We start from the raw sequence: 26,365 nt of genomic DNA, 5'->3' as shown, positions 1-26,365 counted from the left end.
AGGTGTGCTTGAATTGTGTATTCCTGCATGGCAGGGGGTTGGACTGGACGGCCCTTGAGGTCTCTTCCAATTCTATGATTCCACATGTGTGTTTGTGTTTGTTGGCACTGTAAGCCCATAAACTACTAAACAAAAACCGGTATGCAATATTGAAAGATGTAAAAGATATAATATTACATAAATGAATTGACAAAGCTCTAACATACCACAACAGAGACCACAAATGATGAATGCATTTGTTGTGACCAACAGTGAACTATATAATTGGGTATTTCTGCTGGGCATTTCCTATAGACTCTTTGCAAGACTGGCTCCATATATACATACATACATACATATATATATATATATATATTGTTCACTGTTGGTCTCAACAAATGTATTTGTCATTTGTGGTCTCTATTGTGATACGTTAGAGCTTTGCCAACCTGTTTGTGTAATATGATACCTTTTACATCTTTCAACATTGCATACCTGTTTTTTTTTTGTTTAATAGTTTTTAGGTTATTTATGTAATAGCATACCTTTTGGGTATGTACGACATTTAAGGTCCTCCCTTTTTCTTAAATGTCCTACATTTTGGGCTGAGTTTTGTCCTGCAGTTGTCCTACAGTTCCACATTTTGTCCCTGGTAATAGTGGACAATTATGGCAACCCTACTTTTGGGGAATTGTAATTTGTTGTGGCCCCAGATTTGGAACAGCAATGGAACAAAAGTCAAAGAAGGAACCCCAAAGGCAGAACATTAAAGTTCCAAAACACAGGGCAGGAACAACCCAGTCTGAGGCCTCTTTATCTGACCCTGGCTCAATGCCAGGGAATCCTAGGAAGTGTTGTGCTTGTGAGACATTTAGCCTTCTCTGTCAGAGAGCTCTGGTGGTGCCACAACAAACTACGATTCCCAGGATTCCCTAGCACTGAGCCAGGGCAGCTGAAGCAGTCTCAAAGCGGGTTATTCCTGCAGTGTGGATACAGTCTCAGCCTGCTTGAAGGTGCTGCAGTTTTTGTGAGACACTTAGCTCTTCTCTACCAGAGAAAGAGAGAGCTCTGGGGCCAGAACAGACTACAATTCCCAGGATTCCAGAGCAGTTGAAGCGGTCTCAAACTGGGTTATTATTCCTGCCGTGTGTTTTGGACCTGAGCCAGGACAGTTGAAGCGGTCTCAAAGGCGGGTTATTCCCGCAGTGTGGATGCTGCCACAGGGGCCCCTCTCACTGAGCCTCGAAGGAGGAAACGTGGAAAGCCCTAAGCCCTTCCCGCCCAGTCTCTGTGCTCTGTCTCACCGGGCGCTGGAACGGAGAGCAGCTCGGAGAGGTCCGGGTAGCAGCGGTCCTCCTGGATCTGCCGGTCGATGATGCGCCCGGCGTTCTCCAGCGCTTCTTGCAGCCCCGGGGCGGCCGCCGGGTTGAGGGCGGCAGGCATGGCGGCGAAGGGGAGAGCGCGGAACCAAAGGCGCGCGGAACCTTCGTCCTCGGCGTCGCGGAGGCGCCCGAGGCACTGAGGGCGACGGACTCGGCCCCCTGCGCGCCAAATCCCGGCGTGCACCGCGAAGCGCGCGCGCTCTCTGCCTGTCCGCGAGGCCACTGTGGCCACAGAGCTGCGAAAGTGTAGAGTGATCGTCACTCCTCGGCTTCCGGGATGGTTTTGGGGCTTCCTGAGAGAGAGTGTTTCTTAGATCCTTTTGGAGAGGAGGAATATAAATAAAATATGTTATTATTGTTGCTGTTGTTGTTATTATTATCATCATCACTACTATCACTATTATTATTATTGGAGGGGAAGAGTAACAGCCATGGTTACTGCCGCACTTTAGGTCCACAACACACTGCAGGAATAATCCAGTTTGAGATCACTTTAACTGCCCTGGCTCTATAATACTAAGGAATTCTGGGAACTGTCGTTTTTGTGAGGCATTTAGCCTTCTCTGTCAGGGAGCTCCCTGGGGACACAACAAACTACGATTCCCAAGACGTCCTAACACTTAGGTCCAAAACACACTGCAGGAATAATCCAGTCTGCGACCGCTTTAATTCCCCATGCTCAGGGCTAGGGAATCCTGGGAATTGTAGTTTATTGCGGCACCAGAGCTCGCCCTGGCAGAGAAGGCTAAATGTCTCACAAAACTACAGTTCCCAGAATCCCCTAGTACTGAGCCCAGGACAGTTAAAGCGGTCTCAGACTGGATTATTTCTGCAGTGTGTGTTTTCAGTGGCTTCCCAAACTTTGGTCCTCCAGATATTTTGGACTTCATCCCCCATCATCCCTGACTGTGGGCCAAAGTGACTGCGGCATCTGGAAACTGGAGTTCAAAACCTCTGGAGCAGTGGTCCCCCAACTGTGGTCTTTATGGGTTTGGACTTCAGTTCCCAGAATCCCAGACTATTGGCCAACGTGGATGAGGCTTCTGGGAGATGAAGTCCAAAAAACCCCTTCAAGTTCAAGAGCACAGTTTGGGGAAGTTTGAGTGTGTGTTTTGGGCTCCTCCTGGCCACTAGGGGCGCTTCTGCAGAGAACAAGGACCGGAAGTGTGTCCCTGTTGCTCGGCGTCCACTTCCGCCAGCGAGTCTCCTGCTTCCTGCCCCTCGCCGGTGCTTCTGTTGGGTTTCCTAGACCGGAGCGATGGAGCAGCCAGGGCCGGAGAGCGGTGAGTCTCTGAGCGGAGAGAAGCCCTTAAGGCGGCCTCGTCTCGCAACCAACGCGGCTTTAAACTCTCTGCGTTTCTTTATTAGATGCCGACCAGCCGGAGGGACCTGACCCTGAGCTGTCAGCCACGATGGGCTTCTCTGGATTCGGTGAGTGGAGAAGAGCCATTGGGGAACACTTGCCCCATAGAGAAGCACAGGAGAATGCTTGCCCACAGGGAGCCATTGGGAACACTTGCCCCATAGAGAAGCATAGGAGAATGCTTGCCCACAGGGAGCCATCGGGGAACACTTGCCCCATAGAGAAGCATAGGAGAATGCTTGCCCCCAAGAGCCATTGGGGAACACTTGCCCCTAGAGAAGCAAGGAGAATGCTTGCCCACAGGAGCCATCGGGGAACACTTGCCCCATAGAGATAGAGAAGATAGAGAATGCTTGCCCCCAGGGAGCCATTGGGGAACACTTGCCCATAGGAAGCACAGGAGAATGCTTGCCCACCAGGAGCCATCGGGGAACACTTGCCCCATAGAGAAGCATAGGAGAATGCTTTCCACAGGGAGCCCTTGGAACACTTGCCCCATAGGAAGCATAGGAGAATGCTTGCCCCAGGAGCCTTGGGACACTTGCCCATAGGAAGCATAGATGCTGCCCAAGGGAGCCATTGGGAACACTTGCCCCATAGAGAAGCACAGGAGAATGCTTGCCCACAGGGAGAGCCATTGGGAACACTTGCCCCATAGAGAAGCATAGGAGAATGCTTCCCACAGGGAGCCATTGGGAACACTTGCCCCATAGAGACGATAAGGAGAATGCTTGCCCACAGGGAGCCATCGGGAACACTTGCCCCATAGAGAAGCAAGGAGAATGCTTGCCACAAGGAGCCATGGGAACACTTGCCCCATAGAGAAGCAAGGAGAATGCTTGCCCACAAGGAGCCATCGGGGAACACTGCCCCATGAGAAGCATAGGAGAATGCTGCCACCGGGAGCCATCGGAACACTTGCCCCATAGAGAAGCATAGGAGAATGCTTGCCCACAAGGAGCCATGGGGAACACTTGCCCCCTAGAGAAGCAAGGAGAATGCTTGCCCACAGGGAGCCATCGGGGAACACTTGCCCCATAGAGAAGCATAGGAGAATGCTTGCCCACAGGGCAATCGGGGAACACTTGCCCCATAGGAAGCATAGGAGATGCTTGCCCACAGGGAGCCATTGGGAACACTTGCCCCATAGAGAAGCACAGGAGAATGCTTGCCACAGGGAGCCATTGGGAACACTTGCCCCATAGAGAAGCATAGGAGAATGCTTGCCCACAGGGAGCCATTGGAACACTTGCCCCATAGAGAAGCATAGGAGATGCTTGCCCACAGGGATCATCGGGGAACACTTGCCCATAGAGAAGCATAGGAGAATGCTTGCCCACAGGGAGCCATTGGGAACACTTGCCCCATAGAGAAGCATAGGAGAATGCTTGCCCCCACGGGAGCCATTGGGAACACTTGCCCCATAGAGAAGCATAGGAGAATGCTTGCCCACAGGGAGCCATTGGAACACTTGCCCATAGAGAAGCATAGGAGAATGCTTGCCCACAGGGAGCCATGGGAAACTTGCCCCATAGAGAAGCACAGGAGAATGCTTGCCCACAGGAGCCATTGGGAACACTTGCCCCATAGAGAAGCATGGAGAATGCTTGCCCAAGGGCCATTGGGAACACTTGCCCCATAGAGAGAGCATAGGGAATGCTTGCCCCAAGGGAGCCATTGGGAACACTTGCCCCATAGAGAAGCATAGGAGAATGCTTGCCCACAAGGAGCCATGGGGAAACCTTGCCCCATAGAGAAGCATAGAGAATGCTTGCCACAGGGAGCCATTGCGAACACTTGCCCCATAGAGAAGCATGGGAGAATGCTTGCCCACAGGGAGCCCTTGGGGAACACTTGCCCCATAGAGAACATAGGAGAGATGCTTGCCCACAGGGAGCCATTGGGAACACTTGCCCCATAGAGAAGCATAGGGAATGCTTGCCCACAAGGAGCCATCGGGAACACTTGCCCCATAGAGAGCATAGGAGAATGCTTGCCTCACACGGGAGCCATCGGGGAACACTTGCCCATGAGAAGCACTAGGAGAATGCTTGCCCACAGGGAGCCATTGGGACACTTGCCCATAGGAGAGCATAGGAGAATGCTTGCCCACAAGGGCCCTGGGGAACACTTGCCCCATAGAGAGCGCTAGGAGAATGCTTGCCCACCGGAGCCCTCGGGAACACTTGCCCCATAGGAAGCATGAGGAATGCTTGCCCACAGGGAGCCCTTGGGAACACTTGCCCCATAGGGAGCATAGGAGAATGCTTGCCCACAGGGAGCCATTGGGAACACTTGCCCCATAGAGAAGCATAGGAGAGCTTCCCACTAGGTGGGAACACTTGCCCCATAGAGAAGCACAGGAGAATGCTTGCCCACAGGGAGCCATTGGGAACACTTGCCCCATAGAGAAGCATAGGAGAATGCTTGCCCACAGGGAGCCATTGGGAACACTTGCCCCATAGAGAAGCACAGGAGAATGCTTGCCCACAGGGAGCCATTGGGGAAGGCTTAGAATCATAGAATTGTAGAGTTGGAAGAAACCTCAAGGGCTATCCAGTCCAACCCCATTCTGCCGTGCAGGAACTCACAATCAAAGCATCCCCGACAGATGGCTATCCAGCCTCTGCTTAAAGACCTCCAAGGAAGGAGACTCCACTACACTCTATGGGAGTGTGTTCCACCGTCGAACAGCCCTTACTGTCAGGAAGTCCTCCTAATGCTGAGGTGGAATCTCTTTTCTTTTAGCTTGCATCCATTGCTCCGGGTCCTAGTCTCTGGAGCAGCAGAAAACAAGCTTGCTCCTTCCTCAATATGACATCCCTTCAAATATTTAAACAAGGCTATCATATCACCTTTTAATCTTCTTTTCTCCAGGCTAAACATCCCCAGCTCCCTGAGTCTTTCCTCATAGGGCATGGTTTCTATAATAGGATACTATTATGATACTATGATGAGAAACAGAACTGAGGCTGGGTTTAAATTTTCCTTTGATCATTGAAATCCCACTGAACAGAGTAGGTCTTATATCTGAGTAGGTATAGAGCTTTGAAATGTAAAAAACATTTATTCCGCACATTTAATTATAATTGTAAGATATCAGTCATTTTTCTTATTTTCGTACCCTCATCAGTATTTTAGTAAGTTGCTAAGGATTTCCTGACCTCCTGAGTTACTCGTGTCTTTTCTCGTCATCACCCAGGAAAGAAAGCTCGAACTTTTGACTTCAATGCAATGTTTGAACAAACTCGAAGAACGGCTGTGGAAAGAAGTAGGAAGATTCTGGGTGAGAGATGCTATTTCATATGAATGCTCTGATTTAATTTTATTTATGTCCTCAATTTACATCCCCCCCCCCCCGCGTAAGCCAAATACCTCACATGCGCAAACCCCATTCTAGTGAATGGGACTTTGCACATATGCTCAAAGCCACGTATAGCGCACCCACGTATAACGTGGGCGCTCTGTATTTTTACCTGCTAACCTTCCCTTTCCCTCATTCCATTGAGAAAAATAAGGCAATGATGTAATAAAAGAGTCAATGCACACTTTATTTTTCTATATATTTACTTATTTTGGTTACTCCCATACAACCATTGGGTTCAGAGCAGCTAACAGAAGCTTTTCTTGAAAATAAATGTAAATAAATAATGTAAAATAAAACCTTCATTTTGCATTTGACATTTCAAGGCCAAATGCAAAGGAAAACAATATAGTGGTGAGAGGTTTTTCTTAGATGCCTATGGCGAGTTACAGACCGCCCAGAAGGGGCAGTCTCGCGCCGCTGCTGGTTGCTGCGTCCGGGAACCACAGCATCCAAACTGCACGGTTCCCGGACGCAGCAAAGAAGAAGCGCCGAAAGCCCCGGATGAGACGCCACAAGGCGCTACTCGTGCACTCGCGGCGTCACATCCGGTGTGCGACGTACGGATGCTATGCATCCAGCACGTAAAGATGGCGGCACCCGTGTGTATAGGGCGCCACCATCTTTACGCCCTCGTCACGTGCTAGGGGTGAGGCCGGTGTGGACGCTAGGTCCTCGGCCAACCCCAGCACGTGACGGGGGCGCCGGAAGAGCCCGTCTGTAACGGGCCTATGATAATCTAAAAAGTCACCCAGAGGTAGAAAGTTCCTACATAAGATGTGTTTAAAGTATGTCTCAATGAGTTCAACAGATCCTGCTCTTTGGGGATAGGCCCTAAGTTAGATAAGCAATTGTTTCTGACATATACTGCTTGAAAGATAGTTAGCTCTTTACATGTGGACAATGGGATCCTTTTCTTCTTCTAGCGAAAGCACTGAATGATTGTTGTTGTTGTATGCCTGCAAGGAGTTTCCAACTTATCTAAGGTGAACCTACTTTGAAGTAGTTTCTAACTTAGGGTAGCCCCAAGGTGAAGCTGTCATGGGGTTTTCTTGGCAAGTGCCTTCAGATGGGGTTTGCCATTGCCATCACCTGAGGCTGGGAGTGTGGGACTTGCCCACAGTAACCCAGTGAGTTTATATGGCTGAACTGGGATTCAAACCCTGGTCTCCAGAGTCATCGTCCAACACTCAAACCACTACACTTCTGAGAGCCATTAGGGATGAAGGGCGGGGTATAAATAACATAAATAAATAAAATAATAATAAATATATCTCAGTTATGTTGGGCTAAAGTTCTGACAGAATGAGAGCTGCTAGAAGCAACTCTGGTCCTCATCCCTGCCCATACAATCAGCAAATCATTCCTGTCACGTCCTAAGATTTTCTCCCATTTTCCTAGCAGCAGCAGCATCAATTAGCAGTGGCAATTTTTGGCAAAATTGTTGTGTAAAAGGTACCCATTTTGCCAGTTTCAGGCCTGTAGGTTTGCTGTTAAAAGTAAAATGTGTTAAATCAGAGTTAGAAATGGTTGCACACTGGAGAATGCATGGTGATTTTATTACAAGCATTATTTCTTCTTAGAGAAACTGTGTGCCTCAGCTATCTGTGCCTAGAGGCTGCTAACTAGAAAGCACTAGTACATCCAAACACAGAAGCTGAAAAAAATGAGAATTCATCCAAGTGCAGTCCACCTCCATGATTAAATATGCCTGAGGGCACATAGCCAGAGCAAAAGTTAGTGGACTCTAATACATGCTCTTTTTAGGTACATTAAGGCCTGATCTAGACGGGCCTAAAGTGTGCCCTCGTCACATGCTAGAGGTTGGCCGAGGGCGCACCGCCCATACGTGCCTCATCCCCAGCATGTGATGAGGGCATCAAAATGGCGGTGCCCTTTGCACACGGGTGCCACCATTTTGACATGATGGACGCCTAGCGTCTGCACACCCCGGCACGAATGCGCCATTGTAACGGCGCGAGTGCGCCATTGGTGCACTGCGGCGTCACAGTGGTGCCGCAGAAAGAACCCACTTTTTGCTGCACGAGGGAGCCGTGCAGTTTGTCCACTATGGCTCCCTCGCTCAGCAAAACAAGGCGTGGATAGACTGCCCTTTTTGGGTGGTCTGTATCCCACCTAAGGCTTGTATCTTTATTAGACGACAATTACATAAGCACATAGTGACAGTAATAAAAAACATCTGAGTCCAGTTAGAGGAGGGTAGTATTATGGACTGCTTCCTACAGTTGTCCTAATGTCTGCTTCCTATGGTGTGTCCTAGGCTGTTCATCATACCTTTCAGTGCTGGTTAACAGAGATAATTACTCCTTTCTTGGCAGAATGCTGGCTTAATGGACATATTTATGTTGGTATAAGATGTGTTCATTACAGGATAAGAGAGATAAGCCTTAATCATCATGTAATGATAGGTTACCATAAGTATGAAATGTTAATCAAAACTATGTGCCTAGACAATGGCCCGTTACAGACGGGTACCCTAGTACATGCTCGGCATGTACTAGGGTTAGAAAGGGGTGTCCTTTCTGGAAGCCCCTAACCCTACACGAGTTCTACACGGGTGCCGTCATTTTGGCATTGCGGACGCCTAGTGTCCACACGTCACGCAGCAGAAATGACGCTGTGAGTGCGCCATTGGTGCCTTGCGGCGTCATTTCCGCGGCGCAAAAAGAAGCCGCTTTTAGCGGCTTCTTTTTGCTCCGCGAGGGAGCTCCACGGTATGGAAGCTGTGGCTCCCTCGCAGAGCAAGCGGAGGTGCCAGCAGACCACCCTTTTCGGGCGATCTGTAAAGGGCCATAGTAAACTTTGTATAAAAATGGGCCTAGGTGCTATGAGGAACCTCCTTTTGTCACCTCTAAGTGTCTATACTGGTTTGTTTTGCTTTAATAAATAGACAGAAAGATTAGCCATCTTTCATATAGATTTCTTGAAATTCCATAACATAAAAGAATATTAAAGAGAATAGTGATGTTGAGCTGCTTACTGGCTAATACTGGTGTTTACAACCTTGGGAGCTCAGATTGTAAACTAGAAGGAACTCCATTTAGATATGGATGGGAAGGAAAACTCCAAAGAGTCTTCAGTCCCTCAACTACAGGATGCAGTGAAGGAAGTAAGATCTGTTTCATCTTGCACTCTTGCTCTGGCTGGTAGCAGAGACCATCTTTATACTTTTCTCTGTAGGCCCAGGGCCACATTACAGTTGGCCCTCCATATCTACGGATTTTTTAATCCATGAATTCAGCTATCCATAGTTGAAAATATTCCAAAAAAATATAAATTCCCAAAAGCAAACTTTGATGTTGCTATTTTATATAAGGGACACTAATTTTATTATGGTATTGTGTTTAATGGGATTTGAACATCCACAGATTTTGGTATGCATGAGGAGGCCTGGAACCAAACTCCAGTGAATACTGTATATTCAACATGCATTTTAAAAGACATATTTTTGAATCCCTTCTTGCAACTGTCTGCTCCATTTTACTTCAGTTTCAACATCCATATGGGTAAATAATTATTTTTAAGAGGAGATATTCAACAGGAAAATAGTATGCGGGAAGAAAAAGTTTGCCTCCTTGCCACAGTCCCAAACCAGGCTGAGCAGTACATGGCTGCTTTTTATAAAAGAAAAGTGAACAATGCTCTGTATCACAGGTTTAATGTGAGATGAATGGAGAACATTTCTTGTGGGCTGCATGTGGATCTGCAGGCCAAATTATTTGTGTATATCCACCTACCCACCCACCCACACATTCTGTGTAAAAATGCTTTGTAAACAGGCAGTAGAACATCCCAAAATCATGTGGAGAGAAGGATATTGCAATTTTACTGTGTTTTAGGAACTGAGAGGGAATGAATGGGACTTGTTTTCTACTCAAGAAGTGACTATCCAGTCTCTGCTTGAAATTAATTCCATCTAGGCCAAGAACAGGGGAGGGCAATATAAGAATTTCCCAAAACAGAGCAAAATAAACAGCAGTACTCCAGAGTTTGTGGTGAGTGCCGTTGGCTATTTTCGGATGGGGGAAGATCCCCCCCACTCTCGGGAAGCAACTCTCCTTACAGTTGCCAGTTGGATTCATTGTGTCTCTTCTACAAAAACACAGATGTGACCATTTCCACCTCATTTTTTCTTAGTTCTAGCTACCCGAAATACCTTAAAAAAATGAAAGGTGTAAACTTCAGTTATATGTAATTGAATACTAAGGTATGGATTGTTCATGTTACTGTATTTCCCATTTCTATCTATGGCTATGAAAGCTGGACAGTGAATAAAGCTGAGATGTGGTGTTGGAGAACACTTCTGAGGATTACATGGACTGCTAGAAAGACAAGGAAATGTGTCCTAGAGCAAATCAGGCCTGAACTCTCCTAGAAGCCAAGATCCCAAACTGATACTTTTGTACTTTGACTAATAAAATGAGAAAACATGACTCCCTAGAAATGACAGTAATGCTTGGTAAGGTAGAAAGGCAGTAGGAAAAGAAGACAACTTTCCAGAGGGATAGACACAATCAAGGAAGTCATGGCCCTTAGTCTGTGAGACCTGAGTAGGGCTGTCAATGATAGAGTGACTTTGAAGTCTCTCATAGGTTTGCCATAAAACAAACTTGACTTGACTGCATTTAACAACAACAAATTTCAGTTAAGGGGTGAAGTGAACTCTTGTCTGAACCTTATGTACTGGTTGTATTGAAAAGAAATTCCTTTGACACAGGGTTAAAGCCAGTGATATCAGAAAAACTACCATATATATTTGACTATAAGTTGATTTTATATATAAGTCATGGTCAGGTTTTGGGGCTAAAATGATGGATTTTGATATGACCTCATATATAAGTTGAGGGTAAAATTTAGGGGCATGTGACAAAGGATCTATGGGATGAAGCAAAGGAAATGATGCCAAAGAATTTAACAAAATTCCAACAGGCATAACTGTTTGAGCTCCTACTAAATGCTGGATAGATGAGAGAGCAGAGGTGTGTGTGTGTGTCAGTGTCAGTGCTTCCAGGACAGATTACACTTTTGCCTTTCACCAAGAGATGGTTCCCTTTTTATAAGATTTAAAGTACAGTACTTATATTGACCCATGGATAAGTCAACTCAGTTTTTTTAGGTCAATTTTTTGACTAAAATTTCTAGACTTACACATGAGTATATAGTATACAGTAAGATGTGATAACCTATGAATGTCTGTTGTACACTATTAGATTTTTTTTCTTTTTGCTCCATCCATTTCAGAACATAAGTAAAACCTTTAAAGCAGGTAACAGATTGCTATCCCTTCTCACTCTATATGTTCTTTGCTTTTTCAGAAGAACGTGAGAAAGCAGCTGCTGAGAAAGAAAAAGAACTTGGTAATCAGCTTGGAGTTGATAATTTGTCAGCTGCAACTCCATGCCCAGTAGGAAGGACATCTTCCAGGTATAAATAAAAATAGTAACTTGTAGATGTGTTTATGGTTTTAGGTCTGGCTGGAGAATAAGAGGTGGTCTGGTAACAACCTTTAAGCAAGATGATATTACATTGTTGCAAATGGATTGACCAAAGTTGCCCTCATGTATAAGTCGAGGGCAAGTTTTGGGGCCAAAATTATGGACTTTGACATGACCTGTGGATAGATCGAGTGTAAAACGTGGAGGCTCCTTCAGTGTGTGTATGCAAAGGACAAGAGAGAAGCAGTAATCAATAGGAGGCTTAAGTGTTTCAGCCTTCACTCCTGAGACAGTGAAGCATGGGGGCTGGAGAGGGACTGTTAAACAGCAATCAATCAATCTCCAAGGACTCTATCTGCTTGGCTCAGGACAGAAAGAAACTGCATGGGGAAATCTGAAAGAGCTGCTATTACATTATCATACTGATCCATAAATAAGTCGACCTGGGATTTTGGGGTCAATTTTTGGGCATAAATTTTAGATGTATAGACAAGTATATATGGTACTTATAACTGGTGTTGAGAGTTTTGTGTGTTTGTGTGTACATGCACACGTATATACATATTGTATGCCATAAAATGAGTTTTGATTGATAGCAGCCCTGTGAATAAAAGACCTCCAAGGCTCCTGATTATTAACAGCCCACCTATAATGTAAACTTGTTTTCTTGCTGCCTTCAGCTTTACCAACTGGTATATGTCGGTAGGAACTGCTGTCATTGGGCAACTGATCATCCTATTGTTAAGGAATTATAGCAAAGTATATTAATTATTGTAAAAATGTGCCACTTAACTCTGAGCTTCAATTTTAAGTAAACCCATTCACATTATAACACTGCTTTCCTCAAACATTGTCTTGATACTAGAGTGTCTGATCCTTTTGTTCTTGTTGCAAGCCTGTTTTCTCAAATATGGATTGCAAGCCGTTTCCCAGCAGTGGGTGAGACTTTCCCCTTTTTTGGTCTTTTGGGGAGGGGGAATCTTTATAGAGGAGAAGTAGCAGTACCAATTGCTGCCATTCCATAGTCTGTTTCTTTCTCATTGATAGCGGCAGTAGCTAAACAAGTAGTGTTTCTCAAGTTTCACCTGCTTGCAACCTTTACCTCAGTCTCTTTTTGACTGTAGCTGAGAATAAGCGAGAGAAGCAACATCAGCAAACATTTTCCTCTCTTGTTAGTTAGGATCTTTGGAAAGAAATCCCACTCACATTAAGGAGGGTAACTTTGTCTGCAAGTTTTGAAAGGCACTGAGCTGTTACTGTTATTTCCTTGGAATAAAGTGCTGATTGGAAAAGAAAGGAAGTGGACTTGGCACTTCTCTCTTTTTCCCTAGCAAATCCTCCCTGCCAACTTGCTGCATTGTTGCTGGTGCTAGCAGAAATGGAAGTGGCAAGAATTGCTGCTATTGGGGCTGAAGTAGTCCTATCACACACCTTACAACATCCGGACAAATCCCCCTTCCTCACAAACTGCCATATTTCCTCACCATTTTACATCTAATCACTTGACTCCCTTGCACAGATACTACCAGGCATGGTGGTCTCCATTCCCCATTTGGCAGCAATGCAATAGGTAGATTTGCTGGGGACATCAGCGACAGTCCTCTGCAAAAGTGGGTGCAATGAATAATGTACATGCTTCTTCACCTGTCATCCTTTCACCTAGAGACTCAGCAAGCTGTGAAAGCGAAGATAGCTCAGATGATGAACTGATTGGTCCACCTCTGCCACCCCAAGGGTCAGTGGAAGATTCTGATGATGAACTCATTGGCCCTCCACTTCCTCCTGGCTATGAGGGCAGTGATAAGGATGAAGATGAGGATGACAATGATAATATCCAGGAAGAAGATGAGGTCAGTTCTGAATCTCTTAAAAGACATGCTTGCATGTAACAGTAAGCTAGAGCCCCCAGCAATTATATACACAGGCCATCTATTCCTGTTTCTTGCTAGTCTGTAAAACAAATCAGGAAGACATATATTATTTTGGCACCTGATTTGTTTGTCCAGCACAATATTTCTCTATTAGCAAATACCACAGAATAATATTTTTCCGGAGCTTTAAGCTCCCCCAAATGGACCCAAACACATATTTAGGAGAATAACTGGGATAAGGCAAAAAAAGACACAATGCAGACAGGCAGCAGCAGCAACAACAAAAGGCAGGGAGGGATGTTCCAAAAGTCATATAATCCATCTGTCACTGGCCTGATAAAAAGAGATGGCATCTTCAATCAGAAATGTGTTTCCAGGAGCTATTTTCAAATGTAGCATTGTAGTATTCTAGAGCACCAAAGTTTAGATATTGTAATAAGATTCCTTCTAGTTTGTTTTACTTGCTTGTTTTTCACAAAATGAGGACTGAAAGAGAGCAAATGGGCTGTGTGTGTCAGTGTGCTTCCTATTTGCAGCACATAAAACTGGCTTATCATTCTGTGTGAACATGGTCAGTTTTTCTAAATGTTTCATGTTTTCTAATATTACATTTCAAGCTATTTGGAACCACCTTGGGGAGCTGATGAAATCTTAAATTTCTTTTCCAAAAAGATAACCATGTTACTCCCTTTGCAGCCCCACAAAAAAGAAAAGAGAAAGAAAGAAAGAAAGAAAGAAAGAAATGAAAAGAGGAGTCTAGCAACACCTTTCAGACTTAGTTTATTTTATTTTGATTTACTGATTTATTTAACACCATTAAGACTTGATTTATTTTAGCATGAGCTTATATTGGTATCAATCCACTTCTTCAGATGCACTGTTCAAGTTTCATCTGTGGGTGGGTTGGTATCACTGCATCTGAAGAAGTGGATATCCATGAAACCTCATACTAAAATAAATCACTCTTAAACATATTGCTATATTCCTCTTGTCACCTCTTCTTTTTTTTCTTAAGTTCTTTGTCATTGTGCATAATATCATGATTGAGCCCACTGTAGCCCACTATGTCTGTAATTCTTTCATTTATGATATTCTTAATGTGATCAGAAAGTGAGCAGGACTATGCAGAATGACAGGAGAGGATTTTCAAGGGGGCTGCTGGGGGAGTACTTTTCAATAATTTTTATAAGTCTTTTGAAGTGGTTTTTGGTCCCTAACTGGACATTTCTTGAAGATAGCTTCACTTTAGTATCTATATAGTTACAATGTCTGTGTTGAAGATGCCAAAGATCCTTACATTCTGAATCTACTTGATCATTCAGTTTGGATGATATCACCGGGTGAATGATTGCTGAAGGGTGAAGTGTGTATGTGTATGGAGGAGAAATGAATAATGTTATTAACTAAATGAAGAACATCAAGAGAAACTTACTATGTTTACTGACCTACATGAATCTGCCAATGAAGACCTACAACTCTAAAAAGAGGTGGAAAATCCTCAGGAAGTATTGATTTGCTGTTCAAGAGGGAGACTGTAAGACATTTGAGAGCAGTAAGAAGGGCCTCTTCCATCAGCTGGATAGCATATGCACTACTGCCATGTTTATTCTCCTTGTTGGCAGAAATCAGGGGCATGCTTTGGCCAGCTGCAGATCCAGAGGATGCAAAGCCTATGGTTTCATTCAAGAGACCTCAAAAAGGTACTGATGCTATAGTACCTGATGAGCAGGCATAATTTTCCCTGTCAGTAGTGTCAATGAAAAGAGAGAAGGAAAAACATGCTACCTTTCTCCCTTCATGGCCTCAAAGAGGTATGGATGTAGCAGATGCTGGAGTGCAGTTCTCCCTCCACCCCCAACATGTAGTCTTGTTTTCCAGCGATGTTTAGGTCATGCATGCATGTGCTGAGGAGACATTTTGAAAGAACCATTCCCTGTTGTTAATACATAAGGATATCCTTCTTTTGAGAAGGGACTGTCTCTGGTTTTTGTAAACATTTAAGAACCCATGTATTTACACAATGTTTTTAAATATTAATATTTAAAAAATGTTGAAGTCTGCTGACTAACTAGGGACATCTTTTTAATTGATCAGAATATTTTTCAACAACTAAATATTATAGCCCAAGTTGACAGTGTTATGATTCTACTTAAAATGATTTTTTTTTTATTTTTTTATTTTTTTGCTGTTAAGCTAACCAGAGGCTACTTTGTATAGACAAAGTAGACCTAGTAAAATGGTTAATTCAGGAATGAATGGATCCAAAGTAGCAGTGTGAGACTGCAGAAAAATAGTGCTAATCAGATACTTGGTTTGGTGGAAGAACATTCATTGAGACAGGTCATTTGCATTGGCCTGAATCATGAGAAGTTTTTGTTTGTAACTAATTGCCGCAAGGGCTGTAACTGGTATTTTATGGTGGAATGTAGACCAGAATCAGTTTGTTACCTGTTGCGCTTTTCCCCTGCTGTGCAAAATGGTGGCAGTAACAGCTGGCACAGTGAGAGACAGCTCTGAGAGGCTTGTTTCCAAATGCCTGGCTTCTGAGGATAGGGCTTTAGTCAAAACTGAGGTGTGCCAAGGGAAGTGGGTTAGAAAATCTCCTTGAATGTCTCTGAGATCCACCTACCCAGTCCAGCAACTTCTTCTCTGACCACCACTGCTGCCTCCTTGACAATTTTCTCTTCCTCCGGTATTACAGAGAAAGAAATTTGACAAATACAATATCATTGCAAGAATCTTGAAAAGTAGGCTGTGTCAGTTTAAAACAATTTGGCAGTTAAATTAGACTGAGATGTTATCTTTTATTTCCATAAGTTATTTCATATGGATCTTTTGAATCATCCATAATATGCCAATTTATTTAAACCGTGATATTATACAAAAATGTTTTCTTTCTTTAAAAAAATACTGGTTTTAATTTAAGGTTAAATCTGTCTCAACAGATAGCTGCTGGTTATTAATGGTGAGATGATGACAGTGTTTGAATTAAGAATATTTAGCTTCCTTATGAGAAAGTTTTGCGAAGGAAGCAAGGAAGCTTCCTCATTGAACTAGTTCTCCTATCACAGGAATCAAAAAAATCCTGAATTATTCAGTCAGGATGTCCATGAATGGTTTCACATGTATATGTTCTCAAACCAAATGCACTTAAACATAGCTTGCCGTGACATGTGAACTGAGTTCTGTGGTTTAGTGCTTGCAAACAAGCAAGGGTCTGCAAACCAATTTTACATTCTGTGTTGCAAACAGGGTCATATTCCCACCTATCACTTCCAGTTGAACTGGTTACCTACATATGAGAATCATTAATCTTGATTATTCTTTGACTGTGGTTTAAGACCACTGCAGAGCTGTGAAAATTCCCATGAAGAGGGACAACATATTTGCTGATTTCTACCACATTAGTTTTCAGCTGTTCCCGTGTTCCTCTCCTGAAAAGAGAAAAGAGTACTATTCAGAGAAGAAGTTATGTGAATGGGTTTGATAGAATCACTTAGAAGGCAATTGAAGAAGTCCTGAGGTAGGAGTAGAAATAAAAAAATTATCCAGATATTGTTAGACTTCAACAGCCCTAGCCAGCATTGCCCAGTGGTAAGGGAAGCTGGGAATTGCAGTCCAACATCTGGAATCCCAACCTTCAGTTGAAGGTGGTACAATCAAAGCCGTGGAGTTTATTGCGGTTTATGAAAGAGGCAGACAGTAGAAAAATAGAGGAGTCAGAGTCAAAAATTCAGCAAACAACTCCCACTGTGATTTCATTAATGTCATGACAGTGCCCTTTTGATAGTCTTTTGTCAGATTGTTTATAGACAGATCAAATGAGCTGCTTTTTTATTTTTCGGCTGAATGAAACTCTTTCAAATAAAGAGTATTTAAAATACTCTTTAAGCTACCTCTACAGTAATGTTTCTGTCTTTTCAGCTACTTATGCATAGATTTGCATGGGTTTTAAAAAAGAAAATGTTACAAATACAAAAAGACTACAAGTGAATGTAACATTTTAAACTTTCACGAATCATGCAAAATAGCTTTCTCTGCAGGAACTCCACAGTTGCAAAACTAAATCATCCATTTTATGAGGTTGTTACTTGATTTAATCACATGTGAACTTATCAGGTGAATTGCACTGAGTATTACCTAGCATTTTCAAATGTTAATGCTGTCTAAGCTCTTATGAACATGAAATCTGTCCACTACATTATAGTTAAAATCTAGCATTTTAAAAATGTTAATGCTGTCTACTGGCCCTTGTGAACCTGAAATCTGCCCACCTCACTATAGTTCATTACACCAAAGACTGCTGAAAAGGCAACTCTGGCCATTGTGGATGATCTGGAGAGCTTCCTAGGATTGAATATGCAGCAGAAATAGGAAGTAGAAGATGGTGATTCTATCATTGTCAGAGGGACAGAGTTGTTTTTTTAAAAAAAAAATAAGTACAAGTGGTGCACAATTAACATTTTCCTGAAAATATAGTCTGAATGTATTGCTGAAAAATGTTATTATTCACCTTGATGCCAAGCTTCTATAATTTAAAGCAAGATAAAGTTCAGTGAAATGAGATTGAGAGCCAGCATGGTGTAGTGGCTGGAGTGTTGGACCATGACTCTGGAGACCATAGTTCAAATCTCAATCCAGCCATGTAAACCTCATGATGTGTACCCTGCGATAGCCATAAGGAAATTACTTGATGGCACACAACAGCAACTGATAAAACAATATTTATGAATGCTGTGCACTTGTCATTTAGAGAAGTGTTTTATTCTTCCCTGGCCTTAGGTAAATTAAATTAAAAAAAAAAAAGATTTACTGCAAACCAAGGGTAAATCGTTTACCATTCAAAATTCTTCTACCCATCACCAAAATAAATTCAAACTGACTCATTTATAGTTGCAGATGTTTCAGCCATATGACTTGTCAAAATTCCATGAAGAAGGAGTTCTATATTGGTTTACCAGCAATCATGTCCTTTTGATCCTGAGAAAAACAATGTAAATGGTGCAGTGGTCAAATAAATTTTCTTTTTGTCTTGTTCAGGGGGAAAGGCACTCACTTAATGGTAGGCAAATGCTTTCAGACTAGGTAGCGCTGAGGAACTATTTAGTGTTATCAGTAGCCCAGTTACAAATTTACTTTATGACCTGAAGATGGGTGTTCTGCCTTTGTTTTGACCTAAAGAATGGGAATCCTACTGATGGAGGCAGGAATGGCAGGCTTTGGGTTTGGGAACTGCCTTGTTTTACCTACACTTGTACAGATCTTGGGAAAGTCAGGTTTATGATCTATAAGGCACAGCTAGATAAATTCATTCTGGTTAGTCTGTGAAGTTTTAAACCCTGATTTGGCTGAAGGTCTTTTTTTTTGGTGAGGATTGCTGTGGAAGGTTTTTCAGCCCTAGGTTTTTGGAGGAAGAGGTTGGGTAGGTGCCTGAGGGCAAAAAGAAGGGAAGCTTCAAAATAAAATTTAGGTTAGCTGGGGTGAAAAAAGTGTACTCCAAATTAAAAACATCCTTGAAACAGTCTCAGTCTTTCAAAGTCTGACATATTTAATGAAATACCCCATACGTTTGTAATGAAATTACTTTCTACAAAATGTTATCACTTCAGTCCCTGCTAACAGTTTGGACTGTCTGTAGTGGTGGTGGCATTTCTTATCATGCTTAATTTGTCATTTGTGACAGCAGATACAAGTCACATTAAGGAATGCTAGAATATTGTTCCAGTGAGTTCCACAGACTTGAAGATAAACTTGTTTTTTAAGGTAAAATGTCGACAAGATGGAACCAAGGGAAGCAGACATCCCACAGAATAAAATACGGTAATAAAGGTGATTGGCCATAAATGCATACTTGTATGAGATGTTAGTTCTCATTTCAAGTAATAATTTCAGTTATATGATTTCAATTTAAATTAAAATACAGAAGAAGACAAGAGAAAAAATAGGCAAGCAATTCATCCATTGGCACTGTGTATATCATTGTTTTTAAAAAAAGGAACGTAGGAGACTATTCACGATCGAAAGTGTATGATCAGTCCTTTGTTAGGGCAACCTACTAAGCTAATTTAAAAAGGATATAGCAATTCAGAATAAAATCTACAGTGTAAAGTTAATGAAGGTTATAAAGGCTAACAATGTCTTTCTGGCTTCCATAGAGATTAGAATGATTTTTTGTTGATTTTTTAAAAATGTTTGGGTTTTTTTTAAAAAAAAATCCCAAGATGCAATTGATTTTTGTATCATTTTTCATTGGTCTGTGAATGTAATAAATCCATTTCCATATTAAAGAAGCTAAACTGAACTGGAATTCTCAGAGTCTGCCTTTGAGTATCACTGTGTATAGAATAGTAAATCTTGCAGTATAAATGCTCTCTGAGCTTGTGTTTTCTTAAGGGAAATCAGATAAGAGGTTGAAACCATAAATTGGGTAGAATTTCATGAGCTATGGGGGAGCAAGTCAGTTAGCCAGTAAATAGGTTTTATTGTTCTGTATCATAATCTTTGGACAGTCTTTTGAATGTTTGTTGTGCAAGTATTAGGAGAAATTCAAATGAAATACTAAGCTAATTTTGTATAGGATTTTGTGGGATTACTTATTCAAATAGGAGTCTGATAATATATAATGTACAAGTTGATAAGGAAAAAATAAGATATACTGTATATACTCGACTATAAGTCAACCATGTATAAGTCGAGGGTAGGTTTTGGGGACAAAATTATGGATTTTGACATGACCCATGGATAAGTTGAGTGTAAATCTTAGGGACATGTAACAGAGGATCTAAAGGATAAAGCAAAGGAAAACAGTGCCAAAGAAGTTAGAAAATTCCAGCAGGCACTATTGTTAATAAATAATAATAAATAATAAAATTTATTTATATACCGCTTTTCCAGAACTGATCAAAGCAGTGCACAACAAAGAATACAAAATACAATAATCAAAAATAACATGATATATACATAACATTAAAACTTGACAATAAAAATTCAATCGCAATTTAAGACCATAAAAACCATATCAAAGCCAGCTGAGTTGATTATCAATGGTACAAGATACATATCGGGGGGAAACCACACATATCACGGCACATGGGGGAAAGCTTGACGGAACAAGAAGGTCTTCAGTCTCTTTTTAAAGAGATCCAGGGAGGTGATGGAGCGGAGCTCATCGGGAAAGGTGTTCCAATTTTGTGGGGCCGAGATGGAAAAGGCCCTTTGCGAGGTCGACGCATATCTCGCAGTTGGCACCCTCAGCAAATTCTTCCCGGCTGACCTGAGTGTGCAGGGCGGATTATATGGGGAGAGGCGGTCCTCCAAGTAACCTGGGCCCAAGCCATTTAGGGCTTTATAGGTAATTACCAACACCTTGTATTACGTCCGGAAGTGAATGGGCAGCCAATGAAGATCTTGTAAGACGAGTGTTATATGGTCAGCTCTAAAGCAACCGGCGACCAATCTTGCTGCCATATTCTGCACTAATTGAAGCTTTTGGGATTGGTACAAGGGTTGTCCCATGTAGAGCGCATTACAGAAATCCAATTGAGAGGTTACCAGAGCGTGTACCACAGTTTCAAGGTTCCCCCGGCCCAGATAGGGTTGCAGCTGGCGTATCAGCCAAAGCTGATAACAGGCGCTTCTGACCGTCGCATCCACTTGAGATGTCAATTGGAGCGACGAGTCCAGAAGCACTCCCAAGCTGCAAACTAAGTCCTTCAGGGGGAGCGTGACCCCATTCAGGACAGGTGGAAAAATTTCACTACCTGGGCCCGGGGAGCCTATCACTAGTACTTCTGTTTTCTCTAGATTCAGACTGAGTTTGTTTTCCCTCATCCAGCCCATTACCGACTCCAAGCAGGCATTTAGAGGAGAGATGCCATCCCTAGTCACTGCATCAGTCGGAGATACAGAGAAACATATTTGGGTGTCATCAGCATATTGATAACACCGCGCCCCGTGTCTCCAGATGATCTTTCCCAGCGGTTTCATGTAAATGTTAAATAGCATGGGGGACAAAATAGCTCCTTGAGGGACACCAGATGTAAGTTCCCTCTTATCGGAGCAGGAGTCCCCCAGCTGCACCATCTGGAATCTGCCCAAGAGGTAGGAACGGAACCACTGGAGCGCAGTGCCCCCAATACCCAACTCCCTCAGGCGTTCCAGAAGGATACCGTGGTCGATGGTATCGAAAGCTGCTGAGATGTCCAAAAGCACTAACAGTGACATGCTTCCCCTGTCCATGCCCAGACGGAGATCATCAACTAAGGCGACCATGGCAGTCTCAACTCCATAGCCTGCCCGGAAGCCAGTTTGAAATGGATCTAGAAAATCCGTTTCATCCAAGATCGTTTGAAGCTGGAAGGCAACTGCTCTCTCGATCATCTTCCCCAAAAAAGGCAGCACCGAAACAGGTCGATAGTTGTTGCGAATCAGGGGGTCTCTAAAGAGGGCTTTTTTAGCAGAGGTTTAACTACTGCTAGTTATTGTTGGTGTTCACACTAAAGGCTGCATGAGATAGTAAAGAGTAAAGGTGGATCAATGCTTCCAGGACAGATTACACTCTTGCCTTTCACCAGGAGATAGTTCCTTTTTTAAAATACAGTGGGCCCCCTCTTTATGCGGGGGATCCTTTCCAGATCCCCCCGCATAAGGGAAAATCCACCTATGCTTGAGCCCCATAGGAAATAATAGGGCTCGTGTATGTGACTGAGCGGTGCATGCACACCATAGGGACACGCACCATTCTTTCCCTCCCAAGCGGCTTCTGCTTGTGCTGGAAGCCGCGTAAAACACATCCGCATAAGGCGTGGGTGCACTGTAAGAGTTAAAGTACAGCACTTATACTGACCCCTTGAAAAGCCAACTCTGTTTTTTTGGGATCAATTTTTAGACTAAAATTTCTAGACTTATACATGAGTATATACAGTAAGCAAAATTTTAATGTCTAAACATGTACAGGCTTTTTGTTTGTTTGTTTGTTTGGACAAATCAAACATTGTCTTCTAAATACATTCTACTTAGTTGGGTACACCTGGAATGCATTGAGGAAGGAATGCTCCAGAGCTTTCCCTAAAACAGAATTGGTCATCTTAGGCCACAACACAATATCTTACAGTAATCATGCCAGTGGCTTAATTTTAAATAGTCTTGATTGTTAAGGGAAATACAGTGTTTGGTCTAAATATAATAGAAACAAATAACTGCAGATTTGCTGTCATTTTTAGATTTAAGTGAATATTTATGTTATCAATTATATTTCAAATTATTTTGAAAATTGAGCTCTAAATTCTTTAACCTCTCCCATAGTATTCCATCTTAATGTTCATGGAGACCTTTTCCTGTGACTTGTGTGTATGTGTGTTGCCTTCAAGTTGTTTCCAACTTAAGGAAACCCTCTTACATGGTTTTCTTGGCAAGTTTGTTCAGAGGAGGTTTGTCATTGGCCCGGTACAGACGGGCCATTTGCGGCAAACCCATGACGTGCTAGGGTTGCTCGAGTGCGGGGCGTGCACACGCCCCACAACTCTAGCATGCCATGGGTGCGCCGCAGCTGCGCAGCGCCAACCAGACAGGGCATGTAATGATGACATCATAGCTGTGACGTCACCGCGCCATGTCTGGCGCTTTGCTGCATCGCAGCAGCGCCAGAAAAAGGAGCCGCTTCTGGGCGCTTCTTTTTCGCTGCACACAGCGGCACACAATTTTTTGTGCTCTGTACCGTGCCATTGCCATCCTCTGAGGCTGAGAGACTTGTGCAAGGTCATCCAGTGAGTTTCCATGACCCACTGGGGATTCCAGCACTCAAACCGTTACACCACGCTGGCTTTTCCTGTAACTCACAAGAATATATATTTACAGATTTTACAAAGTTTATGGTCAGTGATAATAATCAAAAAGTTAATAATTGTTGCTTTAAAATGAGTTAAATTCAAGATAATAAGTATTGCAACAACATCTGCAGGTAACAAAATGAGTTCCATCTTATACAGTACAAGAGATATTATGTTTAGTATGAGTATGGCATTGTTGCTGAATGGTAGCATAAGATACATATAGGCAATTTATGCCTCAAATAAGTATATAGTGTTAACATGAAAGATAATTGTGCATATATCACAAGTACAGTTATTAATCCTGTATCTTTTCATCTTTATCCCTCATCAAAACAAACTGAATTTATATCATCTTTTCTCATTGAAAGGGTACCATATATACTCAACTATAAGTCGACCTCATATATAAGCCGAGGGCAAGTTTTGGGGCCAAAATGAAGGATTTTGCTATGACCTGTGGATAAGTTAAGGGTAAAACTTAGGGGCATATAGCAAAGGATCTAAAGGATGAATGAAAGTAAAACAATGTCAAAGAACATACAAAATTCCAGCAGACATAACTCTGTGTGCTTAGTCTTAAGGCTGGATGAATGAGAGAATACAGAGGATAAATGCTTCCAGGACAGATTATATTTTTGCTTTTCACCAGGAGATGATTCCTTCTTTTAAATAAGAGTTAAGATCAGGTTTTGGGGGTCAACTTTTTTTACCTAAATTTCTAGACTTATACATGAATATATACAGTATTTACAAAGCTGAAGAATATGGAATAAAACATCATCATCACTTGGCTTTCTGTTTATGAATAGGAGGGGATTTTCACACCTGTAAAAGTTTGGCTCAGAATACTCAAATAACCTGGAAATTGTTTGGTTCTGTGACAAAGGCCGCACTGTATATCAATACTGGCAGGAGAGAGAGGACATATTTGAACAAGAAGCCACTGTTCTAAAGAATGTTGGTTTATTGTTCATGAGAAGGCATAATGGTGCATGTGGCCAGATTGCCCCTATAGGAGCTTTCCACAGTGGAAGCTGCTTCAGTAACCATGAACTGAAAAGAGAGAATAAATTTAGTATTAACAATCAAATGAAGAGTCCTGCTTTGTCACTTCTCTAAATAGTCAGAGGCTGAATCTGGGACTTGAGTTGGATTAGGATTCCAGGCTTCTTCATGAGTGACAGCCCAGGAGTCTGAGGCTGCATCCACACTGCAGAAATAGTTTGGTTTGACACCACTTTAACTGCTATGGTTCAGTGCTATGGAATTCTGAGAACTGTAGTTTGCTGGGGCACCAAAGTCCCAACACACTACAGTTCCCAGAATTCTATAGTATTAACCCATAGCAGTTAAAGTGGTGTCAAACCAGATCATTTCTGCAGTGCGGATGCAGCCTGAGATACAGCACTAAGTGTTTTCTTACTGACAAGGTTTTCATTACTAGAGTCATTTCTGCTGATTGAAGATATCAAGCAATAATTGACGGAAGCAGGATTTTCCAGGTCTATGGCTTATACTGAAATTGTTTTTCAAATGTTAAGGTGTCTCTGATCTCATTTGTTGGGGGGGTGGGTAGCAGCAGAAGGGAGGTAGTCATTGTGGTACATGATGCATATGATGGTGTGGGCTTGAATCTATGAAAGCATATACATCGAACAACTTTATCTTTAAACTACCACAAGACGCTTTGTTGTTTATGCTCATTCTAGTTATAATTCTCCATTTCTGTTACCATTGCTACAGATAGTGAATTTTAAATAAACTGGGAAGTGCAAAGATAGAGGAGAACATGATTTGGTTCTTAAAATTTCCTGTGAATGACTCTCTTTCTCAGTCTTGAAAAATGTATTAAAGCTCAGTCAAGATGATGAGAGACCTCTCCTGACTCCTTTTTTTTTTTTACAGGTTTCTTTATTTATTTTTCTTTGAATTATTCACAGAGACCAAAATTTGTTCGCTTCACAGTCACTATTTTTTCATTATCTTTGACATCTTTGGCTGTGATTTATCTAACCTTTATTTGAATAGTAAATGCATTTTCCAGAAGCAGATCCTTACTAAAATTTACTTCTTTTAGACTTTTTGCTTCTGGATAGCTGGAAGATTGTAGACATACGTTTTACTGTATTTCCCCCGACTGTGTTTGTGGCTCTCCCCCCCCCCTAAATTGACTCAACATTTGGGTCATGATGGACTGCATTTTGTATTCTTGATTAAAAATCAATTATGTTAGGCCAGTAGAGGGTGTATTTCTCCCTCATATTTGAGAAGTAGTTTGGCTGGGGCAAGGAAGCTATGCTGTAGGATGTTTCATTTGGTTCCCTACTTAATACATCAAAATGTAAAACAAATACACTTCTAGTGAAGTCATATTTTGTGGAACATCATTCATATAGAATCTCAGCATGTGGAAAGAGTGGTCACAGAGCTTATGACTTGTAAAGGGAGAGAAGAATTGACAGATGGTTCATCAGAGGACTTCTCTTCAGAAAGCAAAATTAGGATTGAGGGACCAATAATTACTGAAACTATCATTGGGCCACACCTATTGTTACAAGCACTTTCTCCAGGCAATTTTCTTTTCACTGTTGTGACTCCACCTTGAGCATATTTCTCCTATCTGGTTTCAGAAGCTAAAGTGAGCCTGGCTAATACTTAGGTGGAAGACCATCAGGGATCTTCATGCACTGATAAGAAATAAATTTGCCTGAAGCTCTGGAGAGCCAGTCAGTTGCTAGTACTGAGTTAGATGGACCAATGGTTTGCCTCAATATGAAATTGTTACCTAAGTTTTTACCATGGCTTCACCATACATTCAATCTTTTAGGCTACTTTACCATACACATAGTGGCCTGGTTTTTGGTCTCTGGGTTGCTTGTTTTGAAGCTTTGTTGATTGAAGGGGGCTACTACCTTTGATATCTCAGAGATGTGACCCTAGTCTAAATTAATTAATTTATGTTTCATATATAGTGGAACCTCGGTATCCATGGAGAATCTCTTCAGGACCCACCCTTCACCCCTGGATAGCAAAAGCTGCGGGACGTCAAGTCCCATTGTCCCCAGTGGGGACATGTGTGCATGACTGCGCTGCCATTAGGCACATCAGGATGGGGCTTAC

The 26,365-nt window shown here is 42.6% G+C and overlaps 2 protein-coding genes across 3 annotated transcripts in view; one reads left to right on the top strand and one right to left on the bottom strand.

The window, feature by feature from the left end:
• NUP155 (nucleoporin 155) overlaps window positions 1–1,509 on the bottom strand; it is a 43,271-nt gene extending 41,762 nt beyond the window's left edge. The window contains exon 1 of the mRNA XM_042453393.1: window positions 1,284–1,509. Coding sequence (XP_042309327.1) covers window positions 1,284–1,422 — 139 coding nt within the window. The 5' untranslated portion in view covers window positions 1,423–1,509. The remainder of the gene's footprint in view (window positions 1–1,283) is intronic.
• A 1,041-nt stretch (window positions 1,510–2,550) lies between these two features.
• The window catches only part of WDR70 (WD repeat domain 70), a 157,624-nt gene continuing 133,809 nt past the window's right edge, over window positions 2,551–26,365 (top strand). For both annotated transcript variants that reach the window (XM_042452148.1, XM_042452147.1), the window contains exons 1-5: window positions 2,551–2,644; window positions 2,730–2,792; window positions 5,927–6,010; window positions 11,425–11,533; window positions 13,208–13,394. In XM_042452148.1, coding sequence (XP_042308082.1) covers window positions 2,620–2,644; window positions 2,730–2,792; window positions 5,927–6,010; window positions 11,425–11,533; window positions 13,208–13,394 — 468 coding nt within the window. In that variant the 5' untranslated portion in view covers window positions 2,551–2,619. The remainder of the gene's footprint in view (window positions 2,645–2,729; window positions 2,793–5,926; window positions 6,011–11,424; window positions 11,534–13,207; window positions 13,395–26,365) is intronic.

This window comes from Sceloporus undulatus, chromosome 2 (genome assembly GCF_019175285.1).
Source record: "Sceloporus undulatus isolate JIND9_A2432 ecotype Alabama chromosome 2, SceUnd_v1.1, whole genome shotgun sequence".
In the NCBI taxonomy this organism is placed as follows: Eukaryota; Metazoa; Chordata; class Lepidosauria; order Squamata; family Phrynosomatidae; genus Sceloporus; species Sceloporus undulatus.
This window is presented reverse-complemented; position numbering and strand designations above follow the sequence as displayed.